Consider the following 16,810-nt stretch of genomic DNA (forward strand, 5'->3'; position numbering starts at 1 on the left):
ACTTACTTACTTACTTACTTACTTACTTACTTACTTACTTACTTACTTACTTACTTACTTGTCCATTTGTTAATAAAGTAATTAGTGACTACACACCGATCTAATTTGTTATTACCAGTGTAGTGGCGCCACCTACTGTTAAACGTGTTGAAATCACTCCATTAATTCTAACCATTTATGCAAGGAAGACGTAAATCATCTTCATTTAGAGTTCCTCAACGCTGGGTATAAAAATATGAATGGTTTGGATTGTGTATGCGCATGTCTATTAAGTTGTGCTGACATTTTTAGCCGGTTAACTTTCGATACTTTTTTCAAAGAAAATGAAAAATTATTGGGTGCCTTTAAAAACTGCAATGTTTTTTTTACGTGGGTTATTGTTCCAAGTTTATATTTGCTTTATTCGTTTTAAAATTAAATGTGAAAACACAAGAATTCGAGGAGGGATTTTTTTTAATCGAACCAAATGTTTTCAAGACTGTTACTTTGCAGAATAGAAATTTAAAAATAAAATGAAAACTAAGAGGGAAAATGTATTAAAATTACATTTTGAAAAAGACAAATATGTTTTTAAATAAAGGAATAGGTTATAGACGAGGGTAATATGACAAGATACCGTACATTTGTCGCTCATGCGCAGACTAATAATAATGCAGGAAATGACGAAATTAAAATGGCGTCTTCTTCTACCCGGCTCGTAACACACTGTTTAGCTACGTCGCTTATTGCAAAACTTTGTCGTGTTCGTCTTCTTTATTTATCGGCTCGACGTGCTTGTTTTTCTACAACAAACTCGGTCTCTCTTTGGGGAGGTTTCGTGGCACACTCGAGCTTCCTAAGCCACAAAAAAGTATTGACATTGAGCCGACTGACAGGTGAGAAAATCATGTTGGTAAATAGGTCTAGTTATCTTAGAAGCAACCCTTGATAATGTTAAAAACAGTCCCTGCGTTGTGACTAGACTAGTAAATCTATGTGTGCAACGTTTATCGAATGTTATGGCTTAATATTTTACCAACTAGGTTGGCATTGCTGCATTTGCATTTTGTGTACAAATTAAGTACTCAGTTTTTCATTTAAATCAAATTCAGATGTGATTGGTCGATGCATTTCCTGTTGAAACTAACTAATGCCATTCAATGTATCCACTAAATCTAAGACCGATTCATATTCTTGTTTTGTCAGGGGTTTTTGGACCATCTTTGGATGGTTCAAAACAGCACAAACCCTGCCAAAGCAAGTTTTGCAACATATGGCAACAACAATAAAAATGAAGATTATGTAATTTCACTTTTGACACATGCTTTTTTTCCTTATTCTCCCTGCAGCCTTGCAATGTCCTCGTATCATCCCGGGCAGATGTCTCCACTCCAGCGCCAGCAATGCAAACAAGCAAGATTTGTACGAGATTCTTGGTGTTTCTCGTACAGCCAAACAGAAAGACATCAAGAAAGCATATTACGAGGTCACTTTATCAACCTTTGGGACAATCTCATAGTCTGCATGCCGTTGTAATCTGAGTTCCTTTTATTACAGTTGGCAAAGAAATATCACCCAGACACTAACCCTGATGACCCAGAGGCCAAAGAGAAGTTTGCCAAGCTGGCTGAAGCATATGAGGTAGCCAATAATAATATACACTTTTCAGCTGTTTATTTCAGCATTCAACAGCATTAGGTACTTCACAACTAATACACCCAGGTCCAATACAAGAGAGATTGAAATATTTTATTATGTTCAATTGATGTTATTTGTATAAAAAACACAATTAAATATCATCACATGCAGTCTGTCATTCTGTGTTGCTTTGAAAGGTGTTGAGTGATGAGGTGAAGAGGAAGCAATACGACATGTATGGCTCTGCGGGCTTTGACGCCCAACAAGCAGGCCAGCAGCAGTATTACAGAGCAGGCAGCACCAACATCAACCCTGAGGATCTCTTCAGGAAGATCTTTGGTGATTTCGCCGGAGGCTTTCAAGATGTCAACAGCATGTTTGAGCAACGACCAGAGGTAAGAGAACACTGCCATTCCAAACTGATAAGTGATTATTTTTATTGCATGATTAATGAAAATGTTTATTGCTCAGAGACAAACTTTAAAAATCAAAAAAAAGATTTTTAGAGGAACACAAAGGCAATCATTCACTGTGTGACACGTTTCTCCTGCATGTCAATAGTTTGTGATGGAGCTGACGTTTGCTGAGGCGGCAAAAGGCGTGGACAAGCAGTTGTCCATCAACATCGAGGATGCCTGCCCGAGATGCGGCGGCAAAGGCAGTGAGCCGGGTACCAAAGTTTCGCACTGCCACTATTGCAACGGCACGGGCATAGTGAGTCGTACCTCACTTGGGGTTTCTCCTAGTAGTCATTTACATCTGTGGTTTTTTTCTGCCTAAAGGAGTCATTGCACACAGGTCCTTTCATGATGCGTAGCACGTGTCGGCGCTGCGGAGGAAAGGGCTCCATTGTTATCACGCCCTGCGCTTTGTGCCGGGGTTCGTGTCAGACCAAGAAGAGACACAATGTCACGGTGCCTGTTCCGGCTGGTAGGTATCCATCTCGGTATGTCACAGGAGAAAGATTTGCACGGCAAAGGCATCTTACAATTGTCACTTGTAATTCCTTTGTTTGCAACAAAATTTAAACAGGACTGAGCAATTAGGCATCAACTTCTTTTAATTTTCCGTTGATTGAACATACAGCGTATAGTGTCTATGAACACAATTCCAATAAGAAAATGAACTCCAAAGAAAGTTCATTTAAGTGTACAAATACTTATCCAGTCCGACCAATAAATTGAATACAGTATACGGTGCCTCATCTACGTAAGAGCTACTTGAGTTACGAGTGATTTCAAGATGCCAAATGTCTTTCGATCAAAAATGAAAATGTAAAATTTAACATGCAAGAGAAAATCCAGGTTATGAGAATTTCCAAATGCTACCACTAGACAGCCGAATGTTCGAGTGCTCACTGCCAGCATAAGCTCGTTCTAGTAGCGCATGTGTCTCCCGCCAGACAGACCTGATCCTACACTCGTAGGTTGGTTTATTTTTTATTTTATTTTTGTGCTTATAATAAACTCGAATTCTATTTGATTAATGTCATCTTGGATATCTTTTTACTGGATTATTTTGTTCATTTCTTATTTTATTGTGTTTTTAGTTTTCAGTAAGATGTGTTTTATAGCTATTCAGGGTTAACTTGGATAATTCTGGGAGCCCAGGAACGGACTAATTGGCTTTCAGTTATTTCTTATGGGGTACATTTTTTCAATATATGAGATTGAATTGATCTCGTATGTATAGGTGCCAATGTATCTTAGTACAGTTCTATCTTATTTGTGAATATCGTCATTATAAAAATCACCCTAACTAAATAAATTAAAATCCTGCTGGTTCTGGATTTTTTTTAGTAGCTCATTAATATTCACAAATATATAATTTTTATAGACGAATACTTTTTCTTTTTGTTAGAGTTTGTATTGGATGTTTCAAAGTGACTTGTGGTACTTATTTTATAACCACAAACCTCTCTGATATTGAATAATCTTGTGATGCTATTGCATATTTGATTATTGCATGCTGGGCAAATCATTTGAGAATATAAAAATAAGAATTATAGTAATGGTATCTAATATTGTGTTTGTGTGTACAGGAGTTGAGCACGGTCAGGCGGTGCGAATGTCAGTCGGCACGAAAGAGATTCTCATTACATTTCAGGTGAGTTGTGTCACTTATAAAAAAAACACACTGTAAAATGACAAAATGTGATTAAAATGAGCAAAATGCTGATAAAGCAGATGGAAAAATAGTTTTTGTAATTTAAGTATATATATTTTGTAAAGATCTTTTGATTAAAAAAAACATGATTCTAAAATCAAAACCTTCCAGTGGAAAAGGATATTTCTACTTAAATATTTTGATTACTTTTGTCATCATTTTGGTAACTTGACATTTTGCATTATAGTGAGTGCAATATCCCCTGATTATGTGCAGAGGCGTGTAGTAACTAATTACACTTACCTAAGTTTTGGGACATTTTGTACTTCAAGGTGTATTTTGAAATCACTTTACTTTTTACATTTACTGAAGTAGATTTGTGAAGAGGAAACTGTACTCATACTCCGCTACATTAGGCCACATTGACACCTTACTGAAACCCCCTTTGCGTATGTACACTTTTGTCTGGCTCTGCTAAGGTGCTTTTATTTTGTCTGATACTATACCTTATTTAGATTTGACCAGTGACCCCAAAAAACCATCAGGTGGAACTTTTGAACTTGAACTTTTTTTTAACTGTATTGTATGTATATAGCTGTAGCCTCACACATAATATATATGTATAAATATTCATCCATCCCTCCATTATCTGCACTGCTTATACTCAGTAGGATCGCGGGGATGCTGGATCCCATCCCAGCTATTTTGGGGCAGGGGACACACTGAACATTTTGCCAGCCAGTCGCAGGGCACACAGACAACTCACTCATTCATACCTAGGGCCAATTTGGACTGACCAATTAACCTGATATCCATTTTTCGGGAATGTGGGATGAAACTGGAGTGCCCGGAGAAAAAACACGCAGGCACGGGGAGAACATGCAAACTCCACACGGGGAGGTTCCGGTAGCTTGAACCCTGAACCTCTGCACCGCCGTGACGCCCAAATATTTGTTTTTGTTATTTAATCTATTTAATCCACAGAGGGTTCACCCAAACCAACTGAGTACACAGACTTACAATTACACAGACTTGTGATATATTTTTGATTGGATGGACTTGAATAATTTGATGATCAGATTAAATTGTTGTTTAAAAAGAATCAATTAATAAGACATCGCTACAATTAATCAAAACCTGAGTAGTTTTTTCACCAAGTACTTTTTTACTTTTACTCAAGCAATTATTTGGATGACTACTTGAATCATATTCTGAAGTAACAGTACTTTTACTTGAGTATTTTTTGACCTACCCTTTCAAGCTCTGATTATGTGTATTTAATTAGGTCCAAAGGAGCCCCATGTTCAGGCGCAATGGAATCGACATCCACTCGGACGTTTTTATCTCCGTGGCCCAAGCCATCCTAGGCGGTGAGGCCAAGGGGCAAGGCCTCCACGAAACCATCAGCATACAGGTGAGGTAGTTTGAAAATATCAGTCCTTGATCGTTGCAATATTGTGGCTGAAATGTATTATTGAAAGAAATGTTAATGTCGCCACATTCGCAGATTCCTGCAGGATGCCAAGCAGATCAGGTGATCCGTCTGCAGGGCAAAGGAATTCGCAAGATGAACAGCTACAGCTATGGTGATCACTACGTCCACATCAAGATCAGAGTGCCCAAGTAAGAGACTTTCATACAGCAAAATCAAACAAGAAGTATAAAGCTATCTGGTCTTATCCACATATTTTTGAGACTCTTTAATTTTTTTACAGAATCCTAACCGCCATAATTGAAAGAGAAAAACATTCTTTGTCTATGCAGGAAGTTAACGAAACGGCAGCGCTCTCTTCTGCTCACTTATGCTGAGGAGGAAGCGGATGTTTCTGGGACGGTTAATGGCGTCACTCCAGTTCAACGTGAGCATTTCGCCTACACCGAAATTGAGATACAGTAGTGTTTCTCAAGCAGTTTTCAGTGCTGCCCTTTTGTGTAGTGATTCCTTGTCTGGTGTGGCCTAGGATATTTTCCAATTTCATCGAATTGGTGACAACTCATTTATAACTCCAGCGATACCTTCAGCATAGGTGTTTGACCACTGATTTGTTCTAGTCCCGATTTGTTCTAGTTTCCCATAAAAACGAATGGTATATTTTCATACGTTCGTTCCGCATTCTGAAATCACCTTAAATGTAAAGGATTCCAAACTAACAATAATTAAGTGTTTAAATACGCATATTTTCCAGAGTACACCACCACAACAACAAAATCGAACAAAAAAAAATGATTTCCCAATACTACCTATTCTATTTTTGGTACTTTTTCCTTTTTTTTCTTTTTTTTTTTGTGTATATGTTTGTCTTGCTGTCGGTCACCCCTCTCGAGGGATATGACCAGGGTAGATAGATAGACCTATTCTATTGCAGCCACCATCAATAAAGATTACAATTAAAGATGGTTTGTATTATTGGCAACTTACCTGCTGTTATAACAATTCAAATGCTAAAAAAACATTCTGAGCTTTAATTGTTTTCCTACGGGTTATATATTTTAAGATATACATCAGTTTGGAAAGGTGGCCCTTGCTTGAAAAAGGTTGCTTCCCAACCACTGCAACCCATGAATTATTTCCAAATGTAGACTTTGTTAAACTAGTCCTAACTTCTAGATGAACTGGCTGCAAAGGAGCAAGTAAGCTTTAACAACCTTGTTGCCCAAACGGTCTAAAGACACATGGTCTCCGTGTCTGTACTTCAATTTAATGCTCCGATTTTAAAATGCAAATTGGCTCAAAGAAAATGCCCAAAATGATTATAATTTGAATATTTGATTGTTTGAATTCTAAAAAAGCATGATTAATGATTTTCAGGTTTATGTAAAAAAATTCTGTTTGCGGTCTTATCCGAATACAGATAACGTATCACATTGTGAAATGCAAAGAATCAACAATACAATGCATGATGATGATGCAGCACAAGTGGAACTGAAATTTGAATTCTGCTCTGTGTTCAGCAGGGGGAGGCAAAGCGTCGGGTTCTGCAGAGAAATCCAGCAGCTCAGCTGAGGCAGACGACAAGCAGAAGAAAGGGCAAGGGGAGGAGGGAGGCTTTTTTTCAAAACTCAAGAAAATGTTTAGCTGAAACTTCGAAACACAAGGTGGGAACTTCACCCTTTTCACTATTAACAATAGTGAAATAAAAGTCATACCTAAACTAGGCAGAGCAAGATTGTTTTTACATGTGTGTGTGTGTATATAGCATTCAAAATTTCAATTTACAAACACTCTTGTTAAGAGAATGGAAAAAGTGGATTAAAATTTAATTGAAATGAATTGTCTTTATTGTCATTGAAAACAACGTAATTTTGGGCAAACGTGTAATAAAGACTTAAGAGAGAAAAAAGGAAAGACTTTCAGGATAAACGGCAGACAAAATTATTCCGTAGTGCTTAGAGACTGCCGTAAGTATAATATTGCAGTAATTGCGAATAAAAAATTATATTGTGATAACATTTAGCAGTAACAAAATCCCCCAAATTAGGTCACAAGTGTGTTTTCAGTTTCATGCAATAACATATAAAAGACACAAGATATGTTTTAAAATAACTAATTGAGGATCCAACCAACAAACCTATAGAACAGGGGTCAGGAACCTTTTTGACTCAAAGAGCCATAAAAGCAAAAAATATTAATTTTATTTTGGGAAAGAGCCACACCATATATTATGAGACAAATTTACGAAATTGCTAAACCGGCGCCCCGGACAAAAGCTTAGTCTTCAGCACATTTATTTTTGATGATTTGATAAAAATTATGAAAAGAGAATAATGCCAGAGCCCCTGTCCCAAATTCAACAAACAGACCACTTTAAACTTGTCTCTTTCTTGCAATTACTCAAGATCGGTTAAACTCCTTTTGACCCTTTTTTTCATACATATTGGTTTCAAAACCAGATGCAAGCATTTATTTTGTGAAAACGTCACAACATTCTGAGAATAGGGAGCCTTATGTGCTTACCTTTGGCGAGAGATGGGAGGGAATGCTTGTACTTTTTGCATAGCTCCACCCATCCCTCCCACTCACCCAATCAAATGACTAAGTTCTCTTCCGGTGTTTTGGCGTATTTACAGTTCTGTGGATTCATCATAAAGTATCTGAACACTGAACACAGATTATATAGTGAACTTTTAAATAAAGGATTCTTTAGCGTTGTACAGCCAAAACGAGTTTTTTTTCCCCCTTTTTTTGTGTGACACCTCGACTGTAAATTGTAGTGAAAAACGTGCCCTATATAGACTGCGAAGTGTTATCTTTGAATTTAGCTTTAGTTTGGCTTTACGTGTACCTGAACAGGATAGACAACTCCGGTTTTGAACAAGATGGAGAAATTTTGCATGCAATCAAATTGGTCTCTGAGCCACAGATACTCATAGAAAGAGCCATATATGGCTCGCGAGCCATAGGTTCCCGACCCCTGCTATAGAACATATAAGTCAACTTGACCATGTTGGAAACCCCTGCACTACACAAAACAGCAACATTTAGTGGTCAAATCATACACACTTAAATACTTAATTGTTAAACATTATGCACATTTTTGATTTCCCATTTGATACCTTTTAGAATCAATAATTACCTAATTTTCATGTTTTTGTGACTTTTCCTGAGTTAATAAAAGTACAAATATCCTTTTTTCTATTTTTCCTAGAAAATTAAAGTCGACATGACAAAAGACCTTGAATTGTGAAGGAGCTGCGTTAGCATGGGGCCAAGTTGTTCACATTTGTGGTCCGCGAACAAGGCCTCAGCAAAAACTGGGCAAGCAAGGACTATGGTAATTAGTGCTGAAACATGTAACCAAGATTGTTAAAAATCTATTTTAAATCAATCCCACAAGATCATTTTTAGATTTCCTTCATTTTGAATTGATGTTTGAGTCCAGCCGGTGGCGTCATCGTTCGCCGTGCGGTTTTCAAATACAGCAGGGAGACTCCGAAGGCAGATTTAAGTGAGACGGCGCTCTTCCGTTTTTGGGAACACAGAAAAATGTCTGTTCTCCGCTTGCGGTTTGTACCCCACTTTAAATATCTTGCTTGAAGCCAAGCAAAACGGCGGCGCTCCACAAGGCGGTTCCGTCATACGCGACTGTACCATAAAGAAACAAATTTGTCTGCTGTGGTTACAAACGAACACGTTACTGAAACACAATTACTTTTCTCTGTGAAGAGTATTGTAAAGATTAATTAAAACGGGGTTCGAACGGGTGCTTGAAATCCGTGAAAATTATCGAGTTTTGTTTTCAAGGTCAGGGAAATGCTTGAATTTTGGCATTGCCATGTATCTTGGCAGTCTGACTCTATAGGGGCTCTTCTCAGCTCCTTAGATTTTTGGATTTTCACTGAAATATTTCCAATAATTAAGTATGCACGAAATTATTTAGTAGTTTCATGTTTTGCAGCGGATCCCTGGAAAATACACTAGTTATAAATTAAAATGTTCACAGATCTACAAGAAAAAAAAGTAAAATACCAAACAATTTTAGCCTTTTACACACTTAAAAGATTTAATGTCAAACCAAACAAAATCCCTGAAAATGCAAAACAATAAGGTAAAAAATGAAATTATTAACCCTTCAGTACTATACATAAATGATAAAATGCAAAAACACATATTTACAGTCCTATTATACACAATTTAGACACAGATCTTCTGGAAAAACACAGAAAAATGTAAATTAAAACAAAGTTAAAAAGTAAAAGATCAGCAGTTTCTAAGATTGAATGCACTCAATATCGTTAATATGAGTCCAAATTTGGCGTATTTTTGTTTTTTTTAAACATAATGTACTATATTCTTTGTCTTCCACGTTTAACTCAATTATTACCCAACACCTGTAGAGCCCTTTACGTCTTTGTACACAAGTGTGACGTAGCCAAGCTGCACGTGCATTGTTGAACCAGAATGGCAGAATTCACGTCAGTTTATAGCAGTCCATTGACACAAACAGATCATGCATAGGAAGAGCTCAAAATAGCACAAAGTATGTAATAGCAGCAAAATGGCGTCTTTATTTCAGTCATCAAAGTCTACAAAAATATTTTGATCAGAGCTGGATTTCTTCTTTTGAAGATATTGGGGGGAAAATTGGCTTTGAAGGTGCTTGAAAAGTACTTGAATTTGGCCATGCAGATGTTCCTGTATCAATATATTCTCACATACAACCCTTGAATCGTCAGATACAATGCATGGGCATGTTTATATATACAATACTCCCGTGCTATATTGAGGTTTACTTATCACAGCTTTGGTACTCAGCAGACTTTGATCGTGAATTGTGTTCTGCATTCTGATTGGCCAAACTGAATAAGATGCTTATAGTGCCAACAAAGTTGGACTACTAGACCTGCTGAATTTGCTCTGGTGCCTCATGCAGGTTTTTGGCGATCCTAGTAGCTCCCAGGCGCTTATTACAAGAATGTTTGATAATGGAAAAATAATATGGTTTCAGTAGGAAAAAACAATAAAGTAAATGCAGTTTTCCATAATGTCCACATTATGGCGGCAAAGTATCATGTAATGTGGATCGTGTCCTCAATCTATACAGTCGTGCAATAAAACGGAAACGTTGTTTTTTTTTTTTTTTTTAAATAATTATTATTTCACAGTACATATGTCAGTACAATGTCAAATACTTGAGCCTGTAAAATGAGTTTGTTCTTGAGCAAAAAAAAAAGGTATTTATTTGCTGGTTTTGCAACGCAACCCCTGTGAAAGACAAGGGATTACTGTACCTATAAAAACAATCGAATACATTTATGGTGGTCGTCTTATACAGGAACAACAAACCAACTAAATGGGGCAAATTTAAACAAAGGATATACATTAAAACTGTGCTGAATTATGGACTTTATTTGTAAAAACAACATTTTGGACAGTGTCCAGAAATGGAGGAGGAAATCTTTGGGTGGTGTAAAGGCCAGAGATAAAATTGATATTAGGCGATATCACGCGCGTGACTGTGATTTTCTTTTAGTCTAGTATAAATATGATGAAAGTATGAAAAGTACTGTGTCAAATACAGTGCAAATGCCAACCCTTACCCCAAAAGGAAGAGTTGATTTGAGCGCATCAAATAATTTCACATACTTGCACGTGCAACAAAAGTTGCTGCAATGACAATTTCAGCTAGAAGATGGCGTCAGTAAGTAAAATGTTTTAAACTTACTTACAACGCCTTTAATAACACTCCACACAAAGTGTAAATGTTGCAATCACCAACTATTTTAAACACTTGTTTTGGCAGATAGCGGTTCCTAATGAGCTTGTTACAAAATTACAATTCCTTATCCACGCTTTAAAATTTGCAATCCATACTTGAAGATACTGCAAATGCATTTCAATAAGGAAGGCTCCCACGGGAATTCCGCAAACTCTCAGGCTTACATCTCTTCCTCCTCCTCCTGCTTATTGTGGGTTCAGTGGTGTCATAAATTTCCTTCATTCGGTTGCTGTCACGCACCTAAATCACTCGCGTAATTATGGCCCGACGCTTGAGCCTACATATGTCCCTCTTCTGGCTCGCAGCTGGAAAAAGTGCCAAGCCAGTCTTGCCTTGTTACATTGTATTTATTTTTAATTTAACTCGACCACTCTTTGGAACAAAAATGCTGGAATCAGGCAATGTGCATTAGTGTTGAGTAATTAAACGCTATACATAATTGTTCAATCACAGCACACAAGGGCCCAAATTATGATGATTATGTTGCCAGGTAAAAGGTACCATAGTTGGGTCTTTGTGAATGGTGACCACCACCCCAATGAAAATAACATTGAAACCTTGAATATTATTTTTCCTTAAAATAGCATGCAATTTATTAAACGTAAAACAGCAGCTAATGGTGTTGGCGACCATCACAACTACTAAAACCTTAAGGACAATGTGTAGTATTTGACCACTAGATGTCACTGTATTGAGTAGTGCAACCGAAAATGAGAGCTGAAGAATACAAATTACGGAGACTTAAAGTGGCCGAACAGCACCAATTTTCTTCATATTTTTTTTGCCCAGCCTATCACTAAGTTTTTGTTTTTCTGGTACCCGTATCAGCAAGATGACAATGATTTCAGCTCCTTCTGGGTAATTTTGAATCACATTGGGTGCACTAATATAAAAACTGATTATGTAATAATTGGAATATCCTGCCTAGAGTAGTCAGAGCAGTTATAGTTCCCCTCAGTGTGCAAGATTTATTTCCCCTGCATAATCTTGCTACAACCCCTAATAAAAAGTATGGAATCAGCAGTCTTGGGCAAGCGGACATTTCATCCTTTAGAAAGAACTCAGATCACAATCTTAAGGTCATTCCAAATTGCAACATATTGTCATTCAGAAACACTAAAAGAAATTAAGAAAAACATTGCAATGGTCAGTAAATGTTACTTTTATAGAACAAGTGCAGGGAAATAAATATGGAATCACTCCATTCTGAAGAAAAAAATTGGAATCAGTACATTTTGAGTAGAGAATAAGGACACACCCAGTCAATTTCCTTTCCTTAATTGAGCACCTGGCTTGGATTAAATTTGCTTGTTCGTCAGCGTTTAAAACAGTGCGCTTATCACACCTTGGAGGGCTCCTGGACTATGTGGATTGTCAAGAATCATGGCTCCAACAAGCGAGATGTCTCTTGAGACCAAAGACGGGATCATCAAACTTTTTGACAAAAGGAAACTACTGGTATGGTTGCCAAAGGTGTGGGCTGTTCACAGTCAGCTTGTCAAAGATTTGGACCATGTACAAACAGCATGGAAAGGTTGTTAAAGTCAAGCGTACTGATAAAACCAAGGAGCAGATGTAGGCGTCACGACAAACAACTAAAGGCCTTAAGTCTTGAAAAACATAAGACAAATGAAGAGAAAATGGGAGGAGGGTGGAGTCAATGAATGTGACAAAACTGTGCAAAAACATCTAAAGGGATTGGGATTTTCATATAGGAAAGTTGAAAGGAAACCATCGTTGACGCTTAAACAAAATAAGAACTACACTACAATGGGTTAAGGAGAGGCAATCATGGACTGTGAATGACTGGATGAAGGTTCTCTTCTCTAGTGATGAGTCACAAATCTGTATCTGACAATGTAACGATGCTGCAACTTTTGTTTGGTGCCGTTCCGGTGAGATTTACAAAGAGGACCGCTCCGCTTGTGATTCGTGGATACCGTAACTATGGTGGCCTCGGCTTAGCGCTTGCTGCTAGCTCTATGGATTGTTTGGGTTATTTCAAAGAAAATTACCCAGGTTGTTTTGTATCTAATTTTACATTAAGATAATAATATGTTTTGCAGCATTCTCTGGCACAATAAAACTTTTTGGAGAGGTTGTTTCTGCAAAACAACTTATAGGCTGGTCATTTTTTTACACTTTTGTAACCAGACTGATTATAGAGTGGACTTTTGTTCAAATTACTCCCGTAAGTACTAGAAATCTTTGAAAATGTTTTTCAACAATTGTCCACAAAAATTGTAGGTTTTGTGAAATGCAACTCAATATCATCAATGTATGTTCAGATGTATTTCTTTTTTAGGGCTGCAGCTCATACTCTTATATAATAGTCTGTTTTTTTTTGCATTCAAATTGTTAGTTTTTGTTTTTTCTTTTTAAAGATTGACGTTTTTTTCTAATGTCCGTTTATCTTTTAATTCCTAATTGTTTGAACACAAGAAGAATACTTTTGTGCAAACGATGTTCAAGTTACTTGAATTCTTGACTTTGGGCCTCGGCTTAAAAAGGACATTAGGACGACCTGAGACTGCAAAAGCATTCTTACTGGAACAGACTTTTTTTTCTTTTAACAACGATAATACCCAGTCTTCATTGACTTCCTGAACAATGTCCATTGCTGTGGTTGCAGTGGGTGGCGTGGAAGCATTCACTCGCTGTGTAATTACGGGCAAAAGAGTCAAAAGTTGAGTGCCACCTTCCTGCATCTTTGTCGGACAGCCAATTATTAAGGCACCTCCAAAGCCAAAGTGAACAGTCAAAACCTTTTGGAATAAAAAAACAGCAGGTTTATATTCACAGCAGATTCAAATTGTCCATGTTAAACACAGTGGGAACAAACATTACAATGACTTGAGTGGTGATTAGAGAGGAAAGTCAATACAAGCAGAATCAATGCTGCGTGTCGGGGCTCCCTCAAAGCTTTTTCGCCTCTTTGCAGACATGCTGAGCCAGACGTTGCTTGTCCGGTCTTGTGCTCTGCAAACATCCTCGTGGCAATCACGTCTGATTGACGGTCGGTTGCCGTGAGTGACTGGGAAACCGGGGAAGAAGTTCGACATCCGCATTGTCAGACGGCCTCTGGCATGGCCCCACAAGGGGCCCCCGAAAAACACCATAAGAGGCTAATTGGACACGAGCAGGTGGTTCATAATAACGCAGCCTAAGAGTAGCAAGTTAACAAGTGTGTGGAAAATGTGAAACGTACATAATAGATTTCTTTCGGTCACAATTAACGGAGCCTGGTAACACAGCGGATGAGCACCCCTGGGAAATTTGTTTTCAGTTTGGGATTTCACACTAAATGACAGGGGTGGGCGGATCGATCCAAATATCGATATTATCGATGTTAAAGTCGTGTGCACATCTGGGGATAACCGATAGAGATGTTACTGCGGATCTGCATTTTGCTTTTGGCGTCAGGAGCGTTGGAAGAAACGAGTACAAAGCAATGCGGTCCTGTAACACTTTTCTCCATAACGAGTACTGCAACGCGTTACTAATACCATTTTGTAACTCACCAGTGGTTACAACATGGTGTGTTACTCCCAGGGTTGGGTTGGGTTACTTTGAATTGATTACTTGCATCGGGTCAGGTGCAATCGACATTTCGTTCTGTGTACATTGTTACACAGAATGACAATACAAGGAAATTATTATTATTATTATTATTAATTTTGAATTACTCCAATACCAAATATGCTAATAAAAGACAAAAGAAACTCAATATTAATAAAATACTAAATTTTGTGCAGGCTTGGGGAGTAACGGAGCACATGGTTTTAGCAAGTTGTTTGGATTTATTTTCATTTTGTTTCTGTCACATTTTATGTTAGTTTTGCCGGAGATCAAAGAGATCAAAGCCAGGAGAGAAAGCTTACCACGTGTTGTGAGTCATAATTTTATTCATATTTAGTTTCTTTTGTCTTTTATTAGCATATTTGTTATTTGAGTAATCTGAAAGCAATCAAGTTAAAGTAACCCTACCCAACCCTGGTTACTCCGCTACTTATAAAAAGCAGATTATGGATTACACCATCCTTCGCTAACAACGTAACATACAATACATCCTTAAATTTGCCAACAATGCTGGAGAAAGGTGGGCATGTTTATATTTACCTACAAAGTACAACTGACTACACAAGCATGAGCGGTCCCTTCTCAAGGTTTCTTTATTTTCCTCATGCCGAGGTTTTGTAGTTTTTCCTTGCCCCCATGTAGGGTTTAGACCAGAGGATAGTGGAATAATATTCTGCAGTTTGCAATACAGTAATCCCTCGGTTATCGCGGCTAATGGGGACCAAAACCACCCGCGAAAAGTGAAAATCCGCGAAGTAGCGACGCCCCTTCAAAAATGCTTAAAAATAAAAATATTTATATATATAATATATATATATATATATATATATATTTTTTTTTTTAATTATTATCATTTTTTAGACCTGCGAAGCTCTGAACCCGCGAACGTGGAACCGCAAAGTAGCGAGGTCCCACTGTGGTCTGTGCAACCCTTTAAGACTCTTTGTGATTAAGGACCATTCAAATAAACACGACTTGACAGTTTACGAGGACGCCGGATTTCCCAGTCACTCGTTTTTTGTTTGTTAAAAAAGTTTCAAATATCAAATAAAGTGTGTTCCACTTCATGATTGTGTCCCACTTATTGTTGATGCTTCACAATGACAGTTTCATATCTTTGTTTGAAGTCTTAAATGTGGCAAAAGGTCACAAAGTTCAAGGGGGCCAAATAGTTTCGCAAGCCACTGTAGGTATGTTTAGGGCTTGTATAAGTAACCTGTATTGTTTTGAAACTGAAAAATAAACGTTTGATAAAATAATATGCTCTCTTACGTTACAAAGCAGCCTGAATGATAAAGTATAGTACTGAAAAACAAAGCTTCCTCCGTGGTAAAAAGTGGACAAAAAAAACAATAACCATTTCCTCAACCGCATCAAGCTTTCTTTTTCCACTTTCATTTAAAAAGAAACGGCTCGCCTTTTCTTCAAGCTTTACACCAACCATATTGAATGGATGCATGAGATATTAAACAATACAAACGTCAAAGTTCTTAGCGTGCTAGAGATACAGAAAGAATCACTATAATACTGTCCTGTACTCGGAAAGAGGTGCACACAATACAAAGTCCAGCTTACAGCAATGTCCGGAAATTTTTCGACATCCTGAAAAAGATGTTCATATTTACCGTTTTGCTTCCGTCGAATGTTCGTAATTAGGGGAGCGTCTGTAGTTACAACTCAACTGAGTTCTCCATAGCAAAAGTAACTAGCTACCAGGGAAATCAACTATTTCCGTTTCTTTCAAAGGAAGTTGTGTGTCAAAGATTTGAAATTTCCCGAGCAGTATTCTAGTCAGTCAAATAGAGCTCGGTAGTTGTGTTAAAGAACGTAATATTTATTGCACCTCACCAGCAACAGATTTATCCGACACTTAAGTCCGACAAAAAAACACCAATATAATAACATAACCATCAGCTGTAAACAATATAAAGTGTGTTTTTAAAAAAATCACACTTGAATGGTCTGTACAGATGGGAATTCCGACTATATTTAGAAAACGGGCTTTTTCCAGCTTGGCTCCCAAATGGCTCTTCAGATTGTTTTTGTAGTTGAATCTATTTAATGCCATACATTTATGTATTATTATGAATGACTTAAAAAGGGGAAGAATAAAGGAAAATGACCTTTTTCAACGTTTTTAATACTCAATATATTCAAAGTCAACAGCGTAGAATCCCTGAAAAAATGCATTTTGACCAATAACAAAAGAAAAATAGCTTCTCAAAGGGATTGGTGGGTAGCTGGCTCTCACAAGAAGAGAAGAAGAGAGCTGCTGTGTTCGCGAACGATGT

At 37.5% G+C, this 16,810-nt stretch overlaps 1 protein-coding gene across 1 annotated transcript; it reads left to right on the forward strand.

The window, feature by feature from the left end:
- The first annotated feature begins 640 nt into the window (after nucleotides 1-640).
- On the forward strand, nucleotides 641-10,471 carry LOC148361186 (dnaJ homolog subfamily A member 3, mitochondrial-like). The gene is made up of 12 exons (XM_088341906.1): nucleotides 641-875; nucleotides 1,329-1,465; nucleotides 1,537-1,620; nucleotides 1,815-2,012; nucleotides 2,179-2,331; nucleotides 2,400-2,547; nucleotides 3,659-3,723; nucleotides 5,009-5,137; nucleotides 5,231-5,346; nucleotides 5,488-5,582; nucleotides 6,676-6,819; nucleotides 8,370-10,471. Exons 1-11 carry the CDS (start codon nucleotides 674-676, stop codon nucleotides 6,801-6,803), a joined length of 1,455 nt encoding a protein of 484 aa, XP_088198032.1. The 5' UTR covers nucleotides 641-673; the 3' UTR covers nucleotides 6,804-6,819; nucleotides 8,370-10,471.
- The last annotated feature ends 6,339 nt before the right edge of the window (nucleotides 10,472-16,810 follow it).

This window comes from Urocampus carinirostris, chromosome 8 (genome assembly GCF_059441175.1).
Source record: "Urocampus carinirostris isolate Australia breed hairy pipefish chromosome 8, RoL_Ucar_1.0, whole genome shotgun sequence".
NCBI lineage: Eukaryota > Metazoa > Chordata > Actinopteri > Syngnathiformes > Syngnathidae > Urocampus > Urocampus carinirostris.

Excerpts from the sequence above, each read along its gene's own strand:
- LOC148361186 (XM_088341906.1), top strand. The coding sequence starts at position 674 with ATGGCGTCTTCTTCTACCCGGCTCGTAACACACTGTTTAGCTACGTCG. Across the intron at positions 1,466-1,536 it reads TCAAGAAAGCATATTACGAG|TTGGCAAAGAAATATCACCC; the intron begins GTCACTTTATCA and ends CTTTTATTACAG. Across the intron at positions 5,347-5,487 it reads ATCAAGATCAGAGTGCCCAA|GAAGTTAACGAAACGGCAGC; the intron begins GTAAGAGACTTT and ends TTGTCTATGCAG.